Source organism: Cucumis melo, chromosome 5, assembly GCF_025177605.1.
Source record: "Cucumis melo cultivar AY chromosome 5, USDA_Cmelo_AY_1.0, whole genome shotgun sequence".
Classification (NCBI taxonomy): Eukaryota; Viridiplantae; Streptophyta; class Magnoliopsida; order Cucurbitales; family Cucurbitaceae; genus Cucumis; species Cucumis melo.
This window is the reverse complement of record NC_066861.1, coordinates 19,230,677-19,255,368: the sequence shown is the minus strand read 5'-3', so window position 1 is coordinate 19,255,368 and position 24,692 is coordinate 19,230,677. Positions and strand designations below refer to the sequence as shown.

The window sequence follows — 24,692 nt, the reverse complement described above, 5'->3', positions numbered from 1 at the left end:
AATGCCCCTCCCCTCATATATGTAAAGAAAAATAAACGCCCCTCCCCTCTACAACTTGAGTGAAGTGCAAACTATCTTTTTCTCTTTCATGATTTCAGTTTAGCTTTTAGGTGTTTATAGGGTTTGGTGTTGAATTTATTTTTCTCATGATTCTAAAAATTATAGTGAACTCCACTTGCACTACTCCTTTAAATGACAAGATTCAATGAGTAGGACAAAAAAAAAAAAACTTTTAGCAAATAGTTTCCATTGAGTTTTATTTATTATTATTTTTTTTTGAAGGAAAACAAGTCTCTTTTGTTAGTGATAATAATGAAACAAAAGCTCACAGTACAAGAGAGTTATAGAATGAGTAAAAGAACCGAAGGATCGGTAGACGCACCCGGAAATCTCAACTAGGTTGACACCTCCTTAAGCGTCCTCATCGTATCCACACAAACAGGCTCGACAACATGAGTAAGAATGTATGGTAATCCAAGGATACAAGCCCGAAACACAAAATATCCAAACTGTCTAGTAGCACAAATAAGTGAAGTAGGAGACCAATTGACCCTAAACCCTGGTTAGTTTGCTGAAATGCAGGCATTCCAATTCAGGTTTAGTTCAGAGATGCTCTACATATCAACATACTTAGGTAGAATGGACCACAATGAGGTGTTTCTATGAGCAACTTTAAAGCGATCTAACCAACCAGGAGATTTGTTTTGACGCATTCCCTCATATTATCCGAGAGGTCTTATTAAAATAAGGCCCTCCTAGAAGCTGTCTAACCGATTCTCTACTCGCCTTAATAAAACACCCATGGCATGACCAAAGGTGGAGAACAATTTTTCACAACATTTTGGTAAATATGAGCAAAGGAAAAATAGGTGAGACAGATCATCTCCATGCTGAAGAAAAAATTGACAGATTGAATGGGAAAGGCAACTAGTTGGCAATTTTCACTGCAAAACAGTTGACATATTTAATTGACCGAATAACAAATCCCAAACAGTTGAAAGCCGTATGCAACACATTATCTAAAGGTGAAGAGGGGGAAAGATGAGTTGTAAGATATTTAATCGAGAACATTTTGTTACTCTCTAAAGACCACATTTTTTTTGTCAAGTGTCTCTGATACCCTCGTTACTGAAATTATACCAATCTATCTCCTGAAACTCTGCAATCTCTTCTTCCTTTAATAAACATCGAAAATTAATAATTGAGTATCTACATCAATACACAATGTACACTATCAGTGACCTATATATTTATATGTATGCTCGTTTTCAATGCTATAACCATTGTATTTGTGAAGGTACTTGAAACTGGAGATCTCCTAACTGAAGTCACTGAGACTGTTGACTACTTTGTGCATGGGAGAACAATTGCTGCAGGCAACTTGTTTGGAAGGTGAGTTCTACCATATTTCAGTTATGTAAAATAGCTAGTATTGGCTACATGAGAGTCTAGGAGGGTGTCATATTTTATGATGTTTTAGAAACAGCTCACAATTGCGCTATCAACATGCATTAGGCAAAGGTTTAAGAAAAAACACTAAAATTTTATTCTTCAAAAGGTAGGGAACTACAGAACTCCTTCGGGTTTGTATATACCAAGGATTAATTGATAACAAATAGTTTTCTATACTAGAAAGGAATCAGATGAAACAAATAAAATTTTGCAGTCGATACTGATCCATTCAATCTAACAAATCAAAAAATAAAATCTATCTGAGAAATCCAAAAATAAAATCTTACTTTATCCATAATGTTTATATAGCTGGTTACATTTTGAAGCTAGAGAGTTTTTTCTTTTTGAAAAGGAAACTTGTCCTTTCATTAATAATTGAAATGAGGCCAATGCTCAAAGTACGAGAGAATTATACAAAGAATATAGCGCAATCTTCCTCCTCCCCTTTGTCTAACATCTCTTCTTCACAGTTACTCTCCTCTTCAATGTTAATGTTCTGCAGCTCCAGAAGAAACCCCTGGTCTTCTTTCTCCCATGTCTTCTATATCGTTTTTAAAAAACATTCAACCTTGATTAAGGAAGGGTCTCCTTTAAGGGTAACCTGTTTTTCTCCCATCATGAATGTCATTTATAAGGAGGGCCAATGGTCTCTCATAATCCCAGTGGTACATAACCACTGCATACCCAATATAACATCAACTTTTCTCAACTCCAGAGCAATGTAACATCAATATAACATCAACTTTTCCCAACTCCACAGCAAGAAAATCAGCAATGATTGTCAGTCAGACCAGTCTCAACTCTACTCTTTTACAGAGCCCTTTTCATCTTCTATCCGTTCCATCTCCAATGGTTACCCCAAATGTGGTGTCTCTCTCAATCAATATACCCTTCTCCTCAACTAAAGCTTGATGTATGAAGTTATAAGTAGCCTTGCTATCTATCAGCACAATCACTTATTTCCCTTTGAATGAACCTTTCAATTTCATAGTCCCCTTGGCTGCAAAATCCATAATGGTCTTCAACTCTATTTCTGTTCCTGTGAGTACTTCTAAATTCTTTAGTTCCATAATTTCGTCTTCTATTCCCTCGGAAACTTCTTCTTCTACTCCTTCATTAAGAATGAACAACATCAGCTCTCTTTTCTCTTCATCCATACGTCTATGCCCATGGGAGTACTTCTCGTTGGCCCTTATCCAATCTAGCTCTAAATTCAGCATCTGACTATCCCTTCATAGGTGGCATGCCTTTTTGGTAGTTTCCTTTGATAGGAATTGTGATTTGTTTCATTTGAAATTCTGCTTCTTCATTCCCTCCAACAGCCTTGGTTGATGAAGTATCTCCACCTTTGGATTCAAGTATCCCTAGTTCGACGATTACCAATTTTAGGCAAAATTTCTATCCCTAACTAACTGTGCCTCTTTCGTACAAGCTTCTAACGTCTGGGGGCGTCTACTTACTGCCTCAGCTTGAAGAGCTGGTTCTAAACCAGTCACGAAAGCGTCCATGAGGACACTCTCTGCCATGTTTGGTAAGGGGGCCGAGTAGTTTACAAACTTCTTCACGTAGTCACTGGAGGAGCTCTCTTGCTGAATATGGATTAACCTTGCTCCCAAACTTCTCTGCCCAATGTCATGGAAAAACTCAAACATTCTTCCCTCCAGGTCTTTCCATGATTCTACCTTCTTTCGGTTGTGGCTCCATCGAAACAAGTCAACTTCATCTTGCCCAAAACTGACAGCTGCTACCTTGACCTTCTCTATTTCTGGGAGATTGTTTATTTCGAAAAAATGTTCAGCCCGATACACCCATGACTCAGGATTCTCTCCCAAAAACATGGGCATTTCTAACTTCTTATACTTGCTTCTATCTACTGCAGGTATGCTATTATCAGCTTCAATGTCTAGCTCTTCCGTTTTTCCCTTCAGTTTCATGACTGATTCGTTAGAGGTACCCGTTCTTCCTTTCGTTTATAACTGTTGTTTTCTCTTGTGTCCTATGCCATTCTATTGACTGTCTTTTTAAGTTCGGGCATCATTTTCTTTAGTCCTGAGACCTCTTTTTCCGTCCCTTCAACTCTTTCTTCCATTGTGAGCCGTCATGCTTGTAACCACCTCTAGATTTTTTGGGCTCTGATACCAATTGTTAGGATTCTCAAAACAATATAACAATAAATCCTAACAAGAAGGGCTAAAACAGTGGCAGCACTATGTTATTTATATTACCTTCAGCCAAAATATATGATTACAAGTAGTCCGATGATGAAATAGTGAAGAAAACAGTGGCAGCACTCTTGTGCTGACACTTCGTCCCAAAATGTTGTTGATGAAAGAAAGAATGGGCACCTACTTGAAACAACCCGCACTTTATCATTTCAAATGCATGTTTCGAATCCCTTTGTGTCGATGCTGTTTCCACTGCTTGCTTCCTAATTAATCGAACGCCTTTCTTTGTCCTCGGTATTCCTCATCGTGCCCTCTTTCTTGCTTAATCTTTGTTTCTCATATCCCTTAAGATCTCTAGTTGTGTTTGTTTTGTTTGGGATGTTCGTCCTCATCGTACTAAGTTAGATCCAAAGTCCTTGAAATGCATTTTCTTAGGCTATTTGCATGTTCAAAAGGGGTACAATTGTTATTGTCCGACTCTAAACAGGTATCTTGGATCTCTTGATGTTACATTTTTTGAAATTCTACCCCTCAGTCAACTGTTGTCCAGTCCGACTTAGGGGGAGAATGATAATATTTTGCTCCATGAGGTTACCTCTCCCACATCACCTATTTCTCCACCTTCCTCTATGCCTCTTCCCTCCAGCCCACCTGTTCGTCATGTCTACTCCAGGTGTCGTGCACAACAACCTTTAGAGTCATGTCGTCACAACAAACTTTTTCTTCATCTGCTCTAGGACCTAATGATGATCTTCCCATTGCCCTTCGCAAAGATAAACGCACTTGTACTTATCCTATTTCTTCATTTGTTTCGTATACCCAGTTGTCCTCTCCCACATATTTTTTTATTACATCTCTTGATTCCACATCTATCTCGAAACTCTATTCGTAAGTTCTCTCATCCTAGGTGGCGTAGTGCAATGATTGAGGAGATGACTGCTCTGGATGATAATGGTACTTAGGATCTGGTTTTGCATTCGGTCGAAAAGAAGTTGATTGGGTGTAAATGGATGTTTGCTATAAAGGTCAATCCTAATGGAACGGTGGCTCGGTTGAAAGCTCGTGTCTTGTTGCCAAAGGTTATGCCCAAATCTATGGGACAAATTATTGTGACACATTCTCTCCTATTGCCAAGTTAACTTCCATTCGACTATTTTTTTCCATGGCTGCTACTCACAGTTGGCCTTGCATCAACTCGATGTTAAAAATGTTTTTCTTCATGGTGATCTTTAGGAAGAAGTTTATATGGAGCTTACCTAGGTTTGTTGCTTAAGGGGAGAGTGGTAAGGTATGTTGCCTTGGAAAGTCTTTGTATGGATTGAAACAAAGTCCTCGTGCGTGGTTTGTTTAGTTTAGTCAAGCACTTGGAATGTTTTGGTATTACTTTGCTTGTTGTATATGTTGATGATATAGTTATCACTAGAAATGATGTGTCAGGTATATCTTCTCTCAAAACCCTCCTCCAGTGTCAATTTCATACCAAAGATTTTATGCAATTAAAATATTTCTTGGGTATTGAAGTAATGAAAAGCAAGAAAGGTATTTATCTGTCCAAATGAAAATATGTGCTTGATTTGTTGTCTGAAATAGGTAAACTAGGAGTCAAACCATGTAGTACTCCAATGATACCAAATTTGCAACTTGCTAAGGAAGGAGAATTATTTAAAGATCCTGAGAGATATAAAAGATTAGTTGGAAAGTTGAACTATTTAACAGTGACACAACCTGACATTGCCTATTTTGTGAGTATAGCGAGTCAGTTTATGTCTTCCCTAACTATGGATCATCGGGCTGCAGTAGAACAAATTCTATGTTTTCTAAAAGTTGAATGTTTTTTGGATGCTAATTGGACTGGATCTCGAGAAGATAGGAGATCGACCTCTGGATATTGTGTTTTTATTGGAAGCACTTTAGTGTTGTATAAAAACAAGAAACAAATTGTTGTTTCACGTTCGAGTGCTGAGTTAGAGTATAGAGGTATGACACAGTCTGTGTGTGAAATCTTGTGGATACATCAACTTTTATCTAAGATCGGCTTTAGTGTTACTATGCTAGCTAAACTATGGTGTGATAATCGAGTTGCCCTTCACATTGCATCCAATCCAATATTTCATGAACGAACTAAACATATTGAAGTGGGTTGTCATTTTATTCATGATAAAATACAAGGGTTGATATCTATGGGATATGTCAAAACTAAAGACCAATTGGGAGATATCCTTACCAAAGCAGTAAATGGAGCAAGAATAAGCTATTTGTGCAACTGGACATGATTGACATATTTGCTCCGGCTTGAAGGGGAGTGTTATAATATTTGTTTATAATGTTATAGTATGTTCTTTATCGTAATTATGTATTGTCGTCTTTTATTGTAGTTTCACATTCCTTAGATTAGGCTTTCTTTATTTATATATATGTATCTCCAGTCTAATTAATAATATGATCCTTATATCCCCCAAGAGTATTTACGTTTACACCTCGAACCAGTTCGTTGATGGATTTTATGAACCACTTTAACTAAGGCTTTGTGACCTTGAGTATTCTTTTGAAGTCTATATCTTCTATGTTGGAAAACCCATTTTAGAACCAGGTGCAGTTGTTGGAATCAACTCCTTTGCTGCTTACCACTTTCATATGTCCCTCTAGGTAGATGAGAATTGTTTACGAAGAGGTGAATGGTGGACTGCTCTGTCGAACGGAGAAATTGCCGGCGATAAGGAATGGCAGAGACAAGGAGAAAGGTTATGCGAGGGAAGGGAGAGAGAACAAGCCTTGGGGGGGATTAGTTTCTCTTTTGGTTTTGTTTAAGTGTTAGTCTCTCCATCTTTTGGTTAGATTAGCCTCCTCTGATTTCTTGTTCTTGTTGTTTCGATTTCTTTGTTTGTCTTTTATCTTTATATGTATCGTTGTACTTTTAGCCTTTTAACTCATTTTCATTGTATCAATTAAAAATTTTGTTTCTGTTTCCAAAAAGAAAAGAAACAAAAATAAAAAAACTTACACAATATACAAGGAACATATCTGAATTAATTCTCAATTTACAGTTGAATGCGTTAGCTTGATTTTTTTACCTATTTTTTAGATAAAGAATAATGGTTTCTATTTTTGTTTAATTTTTGGTTTGTATATAATTTTTTTCTCTTTATTTAATTATCATTGTTGGGCAATGTATCTTTTGAAGAATAGTAAGGTTATTTTTATTGAATGTTTTGATCTCCCATTTGCCTCTTTAGGCGTCGAGTTATCCAGGTTTATGAAAGTGGTGCACGGATTTTGGATGGATCTTTTATGACTCAAGATTTGAACTTGGTAGTCAATGGCAATGAATCTGGAAATGCCTCTGAAGGCTGTACCGTGTTATCTGCATCTATTAGTGATCCATATGTTTTGCTGACTATGACGGATGGGAGTATTCGGTTACTTGTTGGAGGTATGTCGAAGAATTTTCAAATTGTGAATGGAGACGATTTGTATCACATTAGATTTGTTTCAGTGGGTTGATATAATTAAATTTACAACCCATTATCTTATGTTTTTTTGGTATTTAACAAGACTTTAATATTGTCACGTTATTTGCTTCTTGCTAAGAAATGTATTTGCTGTACTAAATTTTATTGTTTGTTAGTGTTCATTATTTTCTTTCTTGTTAATATTTTATTGTATTTATTATATTATATTTGTCAAATTTCTACTTTCCTTATTTGTGATGAGTTTTTTTTTTTCAGTATTTAAGAAAACCCTTCTTCCTAAGTGGAATATAGAGAATTACATTTATCGAGTGTTTGAATAAAAAAAAATTTTAATTTTTGAAACCCTAGAATTTTTATCCTTTGCCATTGCCGCTGCCTTGCTTGCTGCCACCATTGTGCATCGTCACTGTTGGTCCTTCCCTCTCTGATCATTTGTCATCGTCGATCACCTCGTCGAATGTCCGCTTCTCGTCGGAAAATTACGGTTATTCTTTTTTGTTGCGGGTTGTTGCTCACTGTTTTGGGTTTATCGATGGTCATTCGTGAGTCGTTCTTTGCAGCAGCCCCTATTTGAAGCTTCTGCCGCTGATTTCGCCTTCGTTCATCCTCGTTGCCTCTCGCGGCCATCTACCATTGGTGACAGGATTGCTTTATTGCTTTTTTTAGTTATGTTTCCTCCTATCTTTTTTTTTTGACCCTTGCTGCTTCAGCTATCTCAAATGCTAACTGCTAACTCAGATATGGCTTAACTCACCAACCGTATCCATTCCAATAGCCCCACTATCCAAAGAACCACGACTAAATTTAATGGAGACAACTTTCTTTGTTGGTCACAAAGTGTTAGATTGCATATTTGTGGAAAAGGAAAAGTTGGCTACATTATCAAAGAGAAGATTGCCCCAAATCTTAATGACGTTTTGTTTGTTGCATGGGATGCTGAAAACTCCATAGTTACGACTTGTGTTGTAAACTCCATGGTTAAGGACTTTAACTGTAATTACATATGCTACTCTGCGACCAAGGAATTGGGAGATAGTGTGACATAGATGTACTCTGATTTGGGCAACCAGTGACAAGTATTTGAGTTGAATCCCAAATTATGAGATAAATGTTAAAGAGGTAACTCGGTGACATAATACTTTCACTCCCTACAAAAGATTTGGCAAGACCTAGATCTCTTTGATTCATACGAGTGGAAGTCTACAGATGATCAAAAGCATTATAGGAAAATTGTAGAAGATGATCATATTTATAAGTTGCTTGCCGACCTCAATGTTGAGTTTGATCATGTTAGAGGTTGAATACTTGAGAAAACCACTCTTCCATCTATTAACAAAATTTTTTCTAAAGTTCGCAGGGAAGGAAGTTGCAGGAATGTTGCAGCTGCATATGCTGATTGCAAGGGCAAAAACTACCATTTTTTGAGAGGCAACGGCTGGAAAACCAGATTGTGAGAAAAGAGGAGAAAATGTCGGTGCAGAGGAGGAGAGGCTACTGATCGACAAAAGAGAGGGCCAATGGAGGGGGATCTGGGCAGCATTGGGAGGCACGAATTCGAGTTGGATGTGGATGGGAGGTGCATACTTGTGTGACACGACATGGATCTAAGATTGTAGTTGTTGGAGTGCAGTGGCGGATATTGAAACGACTAGCTGAACACCTTTACCTTCACCTTCACTTGTGAAAGAACTATGATCGAAGTAAAGCGCGTTGTTTGACTTCAATAGCTAGGGTTTTGACACGACGACTAGGATTTTGTGGTGGTCTAGGGTTTTGTTTATTTAACCAAACTCCAATACCTTCTTAAATCACTAATTGATCTAAAAGCTTAAGCTGATGAGTGAATGCAAATTTCGTATAATATGCTTTATTATTATTATTATTATTTTTAATATATACTTTATTTTATTATTAGTTTTATGTGAATTGAACTTCCCTATATAATTTTTTCTTTAGCTTTAAAATTTGGAAGTGCGATTTGATAAAGCCGCCACCCATCATCTCAAAGCACCCTCGGAATTGCCTAAAGATCTACTGTCCTCGGTCAATGATTGTGGCATCATCTTGGTTTAAAGAGACAGCTTAGTCTTCTTTTCTCTCTTCCTGCCCCATGAAGATAATTTCTTGGAACACCAGGGGCCAAAATGACATTACAAAACGAGCAGCCTTGAAAAATTCATTAAGAATTATAATCCGGGCATTGTCATGATCCAAGAATCTAAAATGGAAGTCATCAATTTTGCCTTTATATAGTCACTTTGGAGCTCTAGAGACAACGGTTGGGAATTTGTGGTTTCAGTAGGGGCTTCTAGAGGTATTCTAACTATGGGCTTCTAGAGGTATTCTAACTATGTGAGTTTGCCAATGTCATTAACCTGGAGGAAGAAAGAAGTGAATCATTCAGTGATAACTCATCATCAGGCATCATAAAGCTTGATATCCAATTGGAAGACATGAACGGTTTCCGAAAAACAAGGAGGATGGCTTGCGAAAGGTTTGCTAGGAAAAGGGAGTTCTAGAGTTTATCCAATTTAGAATTGAAGATGTCTTGTGCACAAATTTTTCTAGTGAAGGAAACTGAATGTAATCTAGCAAGTTTGTCTCCGAACAACTTGCTTGCTATTATCAAGGTGTTTCCGTCCTCTTTTAGTATAGAGGCTGCTCTTGGAAATCTGAGAATAAGAGAAATCCTGGTGGCAGTTTTTTTGTCGATCTGATTGGTGCATTTGGAAATTTTAACTGTTCTGATTGATGACATCTTTTAAATGTTGCCGTGGGAGCGGAATTAGCGGTTAACATAATTGAAGTTGTCAAGGGGGTTTCTTTGATCATTCGCAGGTCACTTTGGGATTTGTTGCGTCAAATACCAAGTTTAGAAGTTGATTTCAGACAGGAGTGTTTGACTCTTTGGTAGGACCTCTTTGTAGCTTAGTATTTTCATTTGGACTTGTCTTCACAGTAGCTGTTTTGTCCGGCTCCGTTTTTTCGATACTTCTTTTGGTTCTGTTTTGTTATTTCTTTCTAATTTTTCCTCTGTCTCGACTCTCTGTATTTAAGTTGGACATTGTTGATTATTATCTGGTACTTTGTTTGTTTGCTTTGTGTTTATTTGGGATATGATGTTTTGGTGCTATGGGGATGTCAACCTTGTTGAGATGCCCAGATGCACCTCTTGATTCCGTTTGCTTTTTTCTATTTAGGCTTGTTTATTACACTTGTTGTATATTTCTCTTGTACTTTATTATTAATAAAGAAGTTTGTCTCCGTTTTAAAAAAAAAAAGAAAAAATTTGAAAGTACTTCCAGGTTGCTGATTTCTTTTTAGGCTTTGATATTTGTATGTAATCTTATGTTCTACTTATATATATTTGTTTATTCATTACTCCTCGCTTCACTCGGGCATCACCTTTTCGTTCCCCCTTGCCTTCATGCGATCAATGGACCTGTCGCTTTGAGGTGTGCTTTGAGCGTTGAAAACATTGGTCAAGATTAAAACCTGCATCCTTTAATAAGAATGTAACCTCACGTCTACGGGAATAAGAACTTTGATAAAAAGGCATGAAGGTACTTTCTAATTTTTTACGAGGAGTTTTGAGAGCTTGAGGATCTAACTTATCCTTGTCTGTCACCGAAATTTTGGGGCTATTTGCCACCGAATTAAATGCTGAAGATAAATCTACTCCACTAAAATTTGGAGGAAATGAAGGCTGCATTAATTATTTGTTCTCATCCAGTGAGAGAAAATTATTTTCCAATAAAAGTTTTGAGTTTCCTTCAATCTTTTTGGGAAAAGGCATGACTTTTAGAAAAGTCTTTGGGACTTTCCAAATTCCTCTCTGTTTTTTAATAATTGTTTAATGCAAGAGGAAATACTCTTATTTATACAATTTTATCACAGGTGGGGATAAAAAAGAATCTTTTGTGAGAAGGAGACAAGTCTCCAACTTATATTAATAAAATCAAGAATAAAGCTCAAAGTACAAGAGAGTTATATAAGAAGCATCCAAAAGGAAAGAGGCTAAGGATTAGGAGGCACACTCAGACATCTTAACTAGGTTGACATGTCGATAGGGTCTTCATCATATCCTTCCAAGGACCAAAGAGATAACATTTTAACAAAATATGAACCAAACTACACTCGGACATCTCAATTTGGTTGACCCCCATAGTACCATCATCATATCCTTCCAAGGACCAAAAAGATAACATTTTAACAAAATACGAACCAAACCGACGACATTAAACCCAATCACACTGCAGTCATAAGTTCCCAAGAACACAAACAAACAAAACTACAAGGTACAAGACCATAATACAAAGAGGCAAATAAAAAAAGAAAACATCAAGAACAAAGACAGGATCAAGAGCAAAATCTAAGAAGCAGTGAAAATATAAAAGCCCTCCAATTTAAATGTATCTCCCAAATGCTAAAGGCTTCAAATTCTTTGCTTAGGGAACACCAAAGCTGAAGCATTACGAGCTGCCACATCAAAGCAATCTAACCACCCCATTTCCTTGATGTGAAATGTCCTTCGATTCCTTTCAAACAATGCTTTAACCATGTTTTCCCATAAAAGTCGTCGTTTCTTTTTCAAATAATGGCCCGATAACAGCTGCTGCACATTAAGACTAAGATTATCATGAAAAGTTGTGGACCAAGAGGAGACGGAGTGATCCTAATGTGCTGCAATGGATCTGTTGGAAAGGAGAGCAATTCTGAATAATTTTGGGTACCGAAAGCTAAGAGGAAGTTCTTCGAAACATGCAACAATCTGGAAAGCAATTCTGGAGCCGTTTCCAAGCTTGAAAAGAGCCAAGGTTTCCACACCAAACTCTTGAAATGCTAATCTAATCCAAGGGCTTCTAAACCTATTTCTGGATTTGCCAACCGTATGCCAATTAAAAGGCTCTTTACCATGGACACTTTAAAAGAGTTGCCTCCAAAGGGAAGCTTCTTCTTCCATAAATCACCAGCTCTATTTAGCTAACAAAAGCCATAATCTTATTTTGAAGTCCTCCCAAACCTAGCCCTCCATCAATGTGGTTGCATAAGCTTATCCCATTTTACCAAATAACTTTTAACTTACTCATATCACCCATTGTCAGGATGCCCCTAGAGAGTCCAATGGATTCAACGAAATCCCATCCAATATCCTTCAAACTCCACCATCATTTAAGAAAAGCAACATCAAACATCTCTTTCTTGGATTCCTGAATTAAGACTTCATTCGGGTGGATCCTGTTGGGGAATCTTTTGAGCGAAATCTGTTTAGATAAGTCTTTTAAGCCCTTGTGTTCCAAGACATCAGTGTCATCTAAAGTAGAGGCAGATGAATCAAACTAGAATTATACTGCAATCCTTAACAATGGAAACCAGATGGTCAGGTAATTCTGATGGCTTTAGTTGGGAAAAGCATTGAGCACCTTGTATGTTACTATTTAGTTCTGCTTCTGTAAACAAAGCCGAATGAACCATGCCATTTAAGTCTCCTTGTGCCATATCCTCATGATCTATCGGCCCCATTCTGAGTCCTCACTGCTGACCTTGAAAGGGCAATCAAATTCAACTTCCCTCTCCTTTTTATCAGAGCAAACCAGCTGGGAGCGTGGAGTACCTCTCAAAAAGTTTATCCTGGAGTTAGAGATGGTGAAGGTTGAATGATTGAATAAATGGATTGATTGGGAAGGAGGCACTGATCTGTTAACGTGTTCAGGAAGTTGAGATTATGTGCAACAGAGCTTCTCATAAATTTGGATTGGTTTCCGAAGGGGATGACTTGTCTTGGAGAGGACCCCGGGTTTGGAATTCTAGATACTTGAGACTTAATACTACAACCATCCAGTATATCTGACTTTAGGCGTGCGGTCAACACATTACTGAAGGGTGTTTTTTTTTTCTGAGGAAATATTTTGTATAAAATCTGGATGGGTTGGACTTCTTTTTTTATTTTGTTTTTGCTGCATGCACCAAAGATGAAGGTAGATGAGACTGTTGACATTCTTTGTAGGTACTTTTACCAAAGATGAAGGTAGATGAGACCGTTGACATTCTTTGTACCTCACCCTGTCTGTCCGTAGGAAGTGATGAGCCAATGGCCAACTCTTTGTATGGAATGTCAATATTTGTCTATTCAGGGTGGATGAGACTGTTGACATTCTTATTAAACGATGAAGAAAAATTGGGAGAAAGAGACTTTTGAATTTTGGCTCATTAATATCAAACAAAGGAGGGAGAGAATGTCTGCAATGTGGGTTTGGTGAATGGATTTCATTACTAGCAATTTCGACAGACTTCCCTTTGGATTAAGAACCATTTCTTGAGGCTTTGTCTTTCTCTATTTTTGTTATTAGTGGCTAGAGATGATTATTCTATTTCCAGAATAAATGCGTTGCTTCAACTTTATTCATGTTTGTGGTGGAATTTTGAAAGTGTGAAATCCTTGGGCTGTCAGAAACTGCCTCTGGTGCTAGGAAGGCTCCTTCTTGACTTTTCAATTTATTAAGAGAGCCTCAAATGGATTTCTTGAAAAGGCCGGCACATATTGAATCAATTTCAAATACTCTGTTTCAGAATTGATAAAAATCGTCTACTTCTGCTTCCACATCTTGTAATAATTGCTTCAATCTAGGAAGGTCCATTGGGTTTGGAAAATTTTTAACGAATGACCCTGAGATATTAGACGGAGGATCCATAACCTTAATATCACTGAAATTTAAAAAGATGTTTCCTTGCTTGACATCTGTAATCTCATTAGTTGCTGGCATGAAATCACAAATATTCCTTTCAACACAAAAGCAAGTTTCAGAACATATTGACAAATTCGAGGTTTCTGATGGTATTTCTTCAAAGCCCTTGTAGTGGTCTCCTATTACCCCAAACGTTCTTCAGCTCCAATACTTGAGTGGAAGATCTTTGATATTGATCCAGCCACCAAAACCTTTCATCAACAAGTGTCTAGTATGCTTATATCTGTTCCATTTTTTTCAAATTTTAGATGGTGTGGTCCAAAAGATTGTCACTTCTTACTCTTCAATGAATTCCTCCAATATCTCTTGGTTTAACTTAAACAGAGCATTCTTTGGAAATAAGAGATTGATGATTAAGTTAGTATTGAAGTGCTCTCTCAGAACTTCTGCAATTTCCTTCTACTCATTAAATACAAATAATCGAGAAAGAACCCACAGGTTTTTGAAATCTTCCTTGAAGACATCATCTTCTTTGTGAACCCAATATGAGCTTGACTTACAGTGAATATCCCTCTGACTATCATCAAGATGATTCTCCCTAAGAGGCCTATATCGTGGAGTTTTTGAATCCCACCTAGCCTTTTCAATGCTCTGTTTTCTGTAGGGAAACACAAAGTGGTTGAAATTCTGGCGTTTCTTGGTTTCTGGGCAAGTCCTTTCCATAGTAGGGTGCTGATTCTTCCCCGAACTCTTTACCTTATCTGCATAAGTGCAATTGCGAGTGTTTGATGGGAGTTCAAAAAGTTTCTGATCATGGTTTCCTCAAGAGGAGACCGGAAAGGTAGATGATTGCCAAACCATGTACTCATGTTTCGTAAAGAAGTTTTTTAATAACTTTAGGAAGGTGTACCATCCTGCTTGACTTCTCCAGAGTACATATGGATGGATGAATGAGATTTCCCAGCTAGCGAAACTTAACAGCTTTTTATCCAGCCTGAGTAAGCCTTGAATTTTAATAGTTTTGTTCTTCCATTTTCATCTTGGTCGTGTTTGCGGAAGAAACTTCTTTCTGGTCTCTCAATTAGCTCGTAAATCTGGTCAATAAACCATCACAGCTGTGATTTCAAAGCTTTCATGATTCTGTTGAAATCAACATCTTTAACATTGAAAAAACCTTCTTTGAACCAAATGCAACAGTATGACATGGCTACCTTGCACCTTTCCACTTTCATTTTGATCCCTGGTGAAGTAGATATACGCACCAAAGGTATTGGAGGGTGATTATGTATCGTTGGAGAATTGATGGTGGTGATCAGGGAGACGCTCGTCGTGATTCTGTGGCTGCCGAAGAGGGAAAAAGATGGAGGAAGGAGAGAGAACAGAGAGAACTTACCTTTTTTTTTTTTCGTTAAGCCATTTGTCGGGTAAAAAGAAAATTAACCTGAATATTACCTTGTTAACTTTGAATATTACCCAGCTACCCAATTAACTCCTGTTCTTCTTACATCATTAATTGTTCAAATACTCTTCAACGGAAGTTTCCAAGTCAGACTCTTTCTCTCATTTAGTCTTCTTTGGTTGGCGGATAATGAAGACTCTTTACTCTCTTTTCTTTGGATTCCATGTAATGTTGGAGTGAACATTTCTCACTGTTCGACCTTCAATGGGTTTTGAGTTATAACTTCAAGTCCAACATCATCTACCTTTTAGTGGGCTCTTCCTCGAAAGTCAATCTTAATTTTGTGGCCTGGTGCAGTTAAAGCTATTCTTTCTAAAATTTGGTTGTAGAGTTAGAGCATTTTTCATAAGCCACATCCGTAGTTTGATTGTTATGAGATTGTGCGGGTTAAAGATTCTACATGGTGCTCCCTTTCCAAATACATTGCCGATTAATCAATTCAATACATTTGTCTAAACTGGATTGCTTCTATCTCTTCTTCTAGTATTTAAATCTTAGTTTAGTCTTGTATTACTCTTTTTGTATTGGCAAGTTTGAGTTTATGTTTTGTTTCCTCTTTTTGTACTTTGAGCATTATACTCGTTTCCTTGATAAGTCTTGTTTCTTTAAAAGAAAATGTCAAGAAGAGTTCATCCTCTATAGTTTTTGACACTGCTCTAAACAAATTGAAAGAATGATTCAAATGGTGGTTTTGAATCGAAAATTGCTTTTATCCTAAGAATTAGGATATTGTATTGTGCGACTCATATGAAGTAGTAAACCTATAAGAAATTGTAGGGAAAATATAAGTTTTGGGTTGCAGTGTTGTCAGCATCGAAGTATCTCGAAACATGCATTATTGGGCTACGGGTGACTAGAAGAAAAATTGAAAATGAATGATGAACTGATGAGTGTTAAATATGCAAGAAGTGTATAGGGTTTCTCATTGAAGAAGAAAGTGAATCCACAATTAAAAAAACAAATGAGGACATTGGAAAGATGGACTGATTTGTAGTAGTTTTATTTTTTGATATTTGTGAGTTTTTAGGCTAACTTACACACACCTCGACTAATCTCACGGGACAACCCGCTTGACCCCACAACATTTGGGTGGTAAGGAAACTCGTAAGAAATTAATTCTTAGGTAGGGTGGCCACCATGGATTGAGCCCATGACTTGGTTGGTTATGAGACTATGTCTCTTTTTTTATCAATAAACCAACCCATGATAGTTATTGGTGATTCTTCGATGGTTGAGACAAATTATTTATTATAACAAAAAATATTCACAATATCATTTAAAACGTGCACCTTGCATTCTCTGATACACACCATTTAACAGAGCTGATGTGATTTTTCATTTTTTTCAATCTTGGCAACTCATTAAATTTTGTTTATTTTTTAATTATATTTTTCATTTTTTGTCATATGATTTTGATCTCAATGGTTGAAATTAGTTGATGTTTTTCCATACTTATTTTGAAGTTATTTAATGTTACTTTATGTTTTGTATTTATTTTGGAGTTCTTTAATGTTTGTTTTTTATTTCTCTATTTTAAGCTTTGTTTTTTATATTTATATTTAAATGGTATTTCTCAAATAGAAACTTACTATAAACAATACGTTATGATACACTTTCCATTTCACAAGTCAACAACCATGGGCGGTTTGTGTTTTGTGTCTCATGTCCTTGTTTACGTTCCTTGGGTAAAATTTGTGTAGTATAAGGTCTTTGATGTTGTTTACCTTTTATTTAAGGATAAGGGAATATTGTGATTGCAGTTTATGTTTGAAATGTTTTGTGTCTTGCCAACATTTCACGTGGTTTTCTTTTGTCGCAGATTCTTCTTCTTGCTCAGTTTCTGTATCTGCACCAGCTGCCTTTGGGAGTTCAAAAAAATGTGTATCTTCTTGTACTCTTTATCATGATAAGGGCGTTGAGCCGTGGCTACGAATGACAAGTACAGACGCATGGCTCTCCACGGGAGTTGGTGAGACAATTGATGGTACCGATGGCTCACTCCAAGATCAGGGGGACATATATTGTGTTGCCTGTTATGATAATGGAGACCTTGAAATATTTGACGTACCAAATTTCATTAGCGTTTTCTATGTGGATAAATTTGTTTCTGGAAAATCGCATTTAGTTGATCATCAAATATCAGACTTGCAGAAACCTTCTGAGGTCGATCAAAATTCTCAGGAATTGATAAGCCATGGGAGGAATGAAAGTTCACAAAATATGAAGGTCATTGAGGTAGCCATGCAGAGGTGGTCAGGGCAGCATAGCCGCCCATTTCTTTTTGGAATATTGACAGACGGCACAATCCTTTGTTACCATGCTTATTTATTTGAGAATACAGACAGTGGTTCTAAAATTGATGATTCGGTTTCCATTGACAATTCTGTTAGCTCAAGCAATATGAGTTCTTCTAGATTAAGAAATTTGAGATTTCTTCGTGTCCCTTTGGACATACAAGGAAGGGATGATATGCCAAATGGAACCTTGTCTCGTAGATTATCTATTTTCAAAAATATTTCCGGTTATCAGGGGCTATTTCTCTGTGGGTCAAGACCTGCTTGGTTTATGGTGTTCAGAGAACGGCTTCGAGTTCACCCACAGGTACTTGTCTAGTCTATATTTATTAGTGCATGAGGTCTAGATAACATAAGTTGTTGGCATTCCTTTTTGTTATAATGTTGTTTAGAAATATTAGTTAAAATCATTTGGTTTATGGAGCAACCAGGTGTACCCACATGATAAATGTTCATTAAGTCATTTTCTTTCCTGATGAGTTCCTATCTATTTTATCTCTTTTTTCTTTTTGGGTTTTGTGTGGGGTTCTTTACATCATTTGGTTTATATCAATTGCTTTTGTTTTTCATTTTTATTTACCAGTAAGCAACCATGTCAAACGATGAAGTCATTGATAGCCAAAGCTTAAGCAATCAAAAAACTCTGGACGACCAAATAATTACAATACAATTTATGGGAACAACTTCCTTTGTTGGTTCCAAAGTGTTTGAATATATACCGAAAGTCCTGATATTTGTTTTTATTTGTATATCTCTGTTTCCTTGAAAAATGTTCCGATCTCCCGATTGGTGTTGGGACGGTTCATGAGTGTTCTTTGGTCTAAATCACCTAACTCCCGATCTTTACGTCGATTTCTTTAAAAATGGGTTTGAGATTGTTGGGCTTTTCTATATTGTCACCTTCTTGTTCCGTTCGAGACAGCTTTAAAAACATAATTGCAATCACTAGAATCAAATTTCCATCGTGGATAATGATAACTTCTATAAGAACTTCAAAGATGGGCAAAATTAGTGGGTTTGAATTCTTCTTAATCACTTCAGTCAGAGCCCCAACACTGTTTTTGGAAGTAAAATTGACTTTCTTGCCTACACCAGTACACCAATTGCTGAATTTTTTTCTTGAACATCTTCTTTGGTATGCAATAGTCTATTCTTGCGAAATCTTGAAAGACCTTTGGTTTCTTCTTTATTTCTTGAAATTTCAAGGGTTCCCCCTGATTAGATGTGTGCTATTTGGAAACAACACAGCTCACGAGGTTCCCTCTTGTAATTTATGTCGCCAAAAGTATTTCGATCTTCCACCAGTGGCAGTCAACGTTGGCCCAGGATGTTGCTCTTATACCAATGTAGACTAAGAATCTTGGAGAATCCTTAGAGTATAAGTACTAAAGACTATTGCATCACATGGGGGTTATAAGAGATGATCGATGTGATCTTTTTCCATCTTTCCTGTCACGAGATGGGCTATTTGTTGTGACAGGCAGGGATGTGCACTATTTTGTGGTGCCTTTAGGTGGAAAGAACAATGGAATTTTTAGAGGGCTTGGCTGTGTCATTGTGGGTGTTGGTGTCAAAGCTTTTTTTTGCAATTATTTGTTAGGTCTTATTGTATATGAACAGTAGTGGGTTTCCCCTTTTTGTGGGTGTTTCTTGTTCGCCGGCGTATTGTTTCCTTTATCTTTTTCAATGAAAGCCACAGCAGTCAAAAAAGTCATAACCACTGGTTGGCTGTTTATTTGTATAATAGTCTTTGTACATGTGGATAATTTTATTGTTTGAAATGTTCTTTGAGGAAATAATCAACCAAGAAAATGTTTGATTCAGTCATGATGTTGGTTTGAATGTTTTGATTGGGCTATAGTCTAATGCTTCACAAGAGTGCTCTCTTTATTTTTTTGTGATTTATTCTTTAAATAATATTTTTATTCATTAAGACACTCTTTTGTTTCTTAACTCTATTTTTTGGAGCTTAATCTCCTTTGAACATTTTTGTTCCTTATCATTAATTAGTTAAAGGTTTGTAGCTTGTTAAAAAAAATGTAAATGTTTGATTCAAGAGTTCAAAATGAAAGAATTTGATAGTTAAAATATATTTCAGGAATACAGGTGGCATATTCTTTAACTCCAAGTCTTTTAATTCTTTTTCCTTCTCTCTTTAGCCTAGATTTACTTTATTGCAATTAAAAGTTAATGTGTTATTTCGTTACTGAGAACGGCCTTGTCTTTCCCAGCTATGCGATGGACCCATTGTTGCCTTTACCGTGCTACATAATGTAAACTGTAACCATGGACTTATATATGTCACGTCACAGGTTAGATATTCTTAAAGTGTGTTGTTCACTCTTTCACCCACAATTATTGAGTATGATTCTTAGCATTTATGGTATTTGCATGTCTAGGGTGTTTTGAAGATTTGTCAACTTCCATCTACATCGAACTATGATAATTATTGGCCGGTACAGAAAGTATGTTTTTCCCTCCCTTGCTAATATTATTTTTATTTGAATCTGTTTGTCTTTCATTAACTACAGCTGGTGCACAATGTTGATCTTCGCTCAGGTTCCACTGAAAGGAACTCCACACCAGGTGACCTACTTCCACGAAAAGAATCTGTACCCTGTTATAATTTCAGCGCCCGTAAGTACTTCTTTATTTTAATTCTTTCAACTTTTTTTCCCTTCCATATGTTCACTTCAGCGGATTACTTTCTGACTGTGGATGACATCATGTACAGAGTTCTGAGGCCAGGAGTTCTCAGTAGATTTTTCTTTTCTTTTCTTTTCTTTCTTTTTTTTTTTTTTTTGTTTCTGGTTCTATATGAATTGACTTATTCTTTTTCTTGAAAAGGAAACAAAACTCTTTATTAAATAAAGCTTGAATTACAAGAAGATTATACAAAGCAAAAAGAGAATCTAAGGATCAGGAGGCACACCCAGACATCTCAACTAGGTTGACCAGACATCTCAACTAGGTTGACAACCCCTTAGCGCTCTCATCATCTTCGAAATCAAACTTACAAAAGTAATTAATCCAGACTAAATCAGGACTTCTTACGAAAAGATTCAATGCAAATACTAATACAAAAACAAAAAGACCCTTTAGATGAACTCTATAAACAAATACAAACTCCATAAAAGATTCAAGGCTGGAAGAAAGCTCTCCAATTAAGGACTATGTCTTGCACCGAGGAATACTTGAACTCTTTAGAGAGAGCACACCATTGAGAGGCATTGAGCCTAACTACTTCAAATCGATCAGACCAAGGGGCTGCCTTCTCTTGAAAATTACTCTGGTTTCGTTCAAACCACCACTCAGAAAGGAGTGCTTTTACGCATTGAGCCAAAGTAAATTAGCTTGTCTTTTCAGCTTTATACCTAAAAGAAGTTGATGCACATCGCTCAGCAAATCTTTATCAAACACCCAATTCAAACCGAAAAAGTCAAACAATTTCACCCAGCATTTAAACACAAAGGGGCAGGTAAAGAATAGAGATGCTGTAAATGCTCACTGGCTGCCAAACACAAGGGGCTGATTGATCTATAAACTATAGGAGGGCAATTTTTGTTGAATCACTTCTGCACACTTCAAAGTGCCTTTAATCATCATTATCCAAACCCGTGTTCTCTGAATTTCCACAAAGCTTTTACCAATTCTTTCTCAATGGGGGATGACATGCTGAGATGTCTAACAAGTGATTTGACAGAAAACAACCCGCCGGACTCAAGAGACCAAAACCACTTTCCGGGCTGTTTTTCACCTGAAATCTTGAAATCCCCAAGTAAAGATTGAAAATCTGCAATTTCATCATCCTTGAGAAGCCTTCGGAGCAAAGGAGCCCATGAGGAACAATTATGGTCCCAATGATCAACAACTGAAGAATTAGGAATCTGGGCAATTGTGTGGAGATCTGGGAACCCTACACTCAAAAGGGAGATTATCAATCCAAGAATCAACACAAAAAGCAACCCTCCAACTTTCAGCCAAGTTTTGGAAAGATCTTCTCGTTTATTTTCTTAAAAATCAAACAAAAATTTCATTGATATAATGTAAAGAGACTAATGACCTAATTAATATATAAAACCTCCACTTTTCTCTTTCTTTTTTACTTTTTCCTTTTTTTAAAAAAAAAATTAACCTTCATGAGAAGAGAGAAATTGAGAAAAACACAAGAAGATAATACTATTGTGATAGAATGAAAAGAAAACACCAAAAACTGAACTCTTAAGGCGTAGAAGACTATTGCACCTCATTGTGCCTTCAATTTCTAAAAACACAAGAGATGATCAAGAGAAAAAGAAACTATTATACTATTGAATTTTTGGTTAAATTCTTGAGGAAGCATTCTAGGCGTGCACCCGCGCACACACATATATTACTAGTTTTGGGTTGAATACCTAAGAGAGTAGAGATGGGATTGACCTTTACCGTTACAAAAGCCAATAGGAAGATTTGATGAGGACATTTGCTTTGGGAAATACATAGTTGTTAGATATTATATTTAATTTACTTTCACCTACTAGCTTAAGTTTTTGGGTTGAATTGCTTATTTAAGGATTGTATCAAAGTAGCTTAAGTTTTTAGGTTGAATTGCTTATTTAAGGATGGTATCAAAGTAGGTAGTTCAGGAGGTCCTGCGTTCAAGCCCTTGAATTCTTGTTTCTTCACCAATTGAAATTGATTCCTACTTTCAAATATTTCAAGCCCACAAGTGAAAGGAAGTATTAGTGATATATAATTAAATTTGTCTTCATCCATAATCTTAAGCTTTTGGGTTGAATTGGTGATTTAAGATGGTATCAAAGTAGGTTGCTGCACGATGTCCTGGGTTCAAGTTCTGTGTGGTTGTTTTCTCTCCAATTAAAATTAATTTCTACTTGTTTGGACCTTTCTTCATAATTCAAGTCTACGAATGAGGGGGAGTGTAAGATATTATATTAAATTTACCTTCACTTAGTAACTTAAGTTTTTGGGTTGAATTGATGATTTAAGAGCCGTAAGGGGTCTTAGAGTACATATTTGGCCAGTTTGATTGTTTAAATATGTTTACTATTTAAGGACAGATAAATAAATGAAATGAAAAAATATTGCCAGATAAAGTACTCAGGCAAATTTAAAGTAAAAAGACAAGGAATTTGTAAATAATTGGAGATTTTTGAAGTTCAGTGGATCTGAAAATTTAGAATATAAAACTGATGAGACGAGATTGTGACGACATAGCTATTAGTATTTGCAGTTACTCCAAATTCAGTTCTAACATGATATAGATTATTATTATTTTATTTATAAAAGGAAAACAATGTGGAAAATATTGGGGAAGGTACTTTGTTCCCCAACCATTTTCTAGATGCAAACTGTTATAAGATTACGACAATGACAAGGATGCTATTAGTACAAATCGCTTGAGCGAAGTGATGAAGAAGGAAGCGGATTTGTTGCCATTGTATTCAAATAGTAATTCTTGCATTGCTCACATATTTGTTTCTTTTCTATGTTCTTCCTTCTCTAATCCTGTTTCTATTAGCTGTGAATTGTGAAAGATGGTCGCTGTAAGGTGGAAAATTGTACTTTTCCAAACAATAACAATTCATCATCATAATAATAAATACGTACTTAAATTTGAGGGAACAAAATAATCTCTTATTCTATTTTCACAATCTTAGGTCTTATATAGGAGAAAGACCTCTTACATTTATGGAAATTAATAATAACAATAAAGTAAAATATTTATCAATGAATGTTTTTACAATGGAAATTCCAACACTATATTGTTTTTCATCATATTCAGTTTAAGGTGGATTCCTTCCCATTAGTCAATAATATACTCTTCATTTGAAAAGATAGAGAATTCTCCTTTTGATTACTATTGATGTCGATTCTTACTCCACAATATGTTGATCAACTAATGACTTGCCATCTGTGGAACTTAATTTAATATATTTATGTTTTTTTTTTCCCTATTGGAGTGCAAACTTTTGCTGTAACAGTGATATCATATATTCTGCAGGTTCAGAAGCCATTGAATCAAGTGCTGTCATCAATGGTTGATCAAGATGTTGGTCACGTTGAGAATCATAACTTGAGTGCTGATGAGCTGCAGCAAACTTACTCTGTGGAAGAGTTCGAAATTCGGATTTTGGAACCAGAAAAATCTGGTGGCCCTTGGCAAACTAGGGCTACAATTGCTATGCACAGTTCTGAAAATGCCCTTACCATTCGAGTTGTTACACTGTTGGTCAGTTCTTTTGCTTTTCTTTCCTTTCCCTTGTTAATCATTTTTGGTGATCCTATTTTCCAAAAAATTCTAGCTCACAAGGATAGGGTATGGTGAGTTAATAGTTGTAGACAAAAGAAAGAGTATTATGTTAGGATACTTCCTAGTAAGAATCAAGATCTAAAGTATAATGAGAATTAAAGAAGAAACTACAATATAACCCTAGTATAAAGGAACTTGGAACCACCCTCTCGAGTGCTCTCACCCAAGCCCAAGATTGCTCTACAAAATAGTTTTCCCTTCACCCATCCTCTTACTATTTATACAACATCTAGTAACTAACTTGGTAGACCCTCGAATATATACACCTATAAAAGGAAGGGTAAAAAGGGAATTACACATGAGACACCACTGTCGTGACTTTGGGCGAAGTGTCAATATTAGACATGGATATGTCAGACATGCTCTCGACATGTATCGGATACGTGAAAATTTGCGTGCCCCTTGTTATTACGTTTTAATTTTGGACACATGAGGACATGCCATCAAACACATAGACCCAAAAACCAAACCTTTTAAAACAAACGGTGACATTGGAGAAAGATGGTAGATGGAAGAAGGTTGAACAAGTACAAAGAGGTGTGGTGGGCGGAGGAAGGTTGAACAACTGGACGACAATAGAGAGAGGTGGTCGGCATGCAACTCCAACATCGGGGGAAGGGAGAGCACAATTGAGGATGAGGGTGAAGGCGGAGGGCAGTTAGGCGTGGGAATAGGCAAGAAGGAAATAATATTTATAGTTTGGGTTCTTCTTTTGGGCTTTGGGCTTTCTTAAATCCCATTTCATTTGATGTGGCCCTGGTTATTTTTTCTGTTGAAATTGACCTTTTCTTTTCTTTTATTATTATTTTTTAAAATGGTTATTTTTAATAACTAATACAAAAAGCTAGTATTA

At 36.5% G+C, this 24,692-nt stretch overlaps 1 protein-coding gene across 4 annotated transcripts in view; it reads left to right on the top strand.

The window, feature by feature from the left end:
* The window catches only part of LOC103485885 (cleavage and polyadenylation specificity factor subunit 1), a 50,806-nt gene that overhangs the window by 23,196 nt on the left and 2,918 nt on the right, over positions 1 to 24,692 (top strand). For all 4 annotated transcript variants that reach the window (XM_008443628.3, XM_017044023.2, XM_051085473.1 and 1 more), the window contains 7 exons: positions 1,298 to 1,392; positions 6,851 to 7,047; positions 17,052 to 17,833; positions 19,758 to 19,838; positions 19,926 to 19,991; positions 20,086 to 20,163; positions 23,531 to 23,758. In XM_008443628.3, coding sequence (XP_008441850.2) covers positions 1,298 to 1,392; positions 6,851 to 7,047; positions 17,052 to 17,833; positions 19,758 to 19,838; positions 19,926 to 19,991; positions 20,086 to 20,163; positions 23,531 to 23,758 — 1,527 coding nt within the window. The remainder of the gene's footprint in view (positions 1 to 1,297; positions 1,393 to 6,850; positions 7,048 to 17,051; positions 17,834 to 19,757; positions 19,839 to 19,925; positions 19,992 to 20,085; positions 20,164 to 23,530; positions 23,759 to 24,692) is intronic.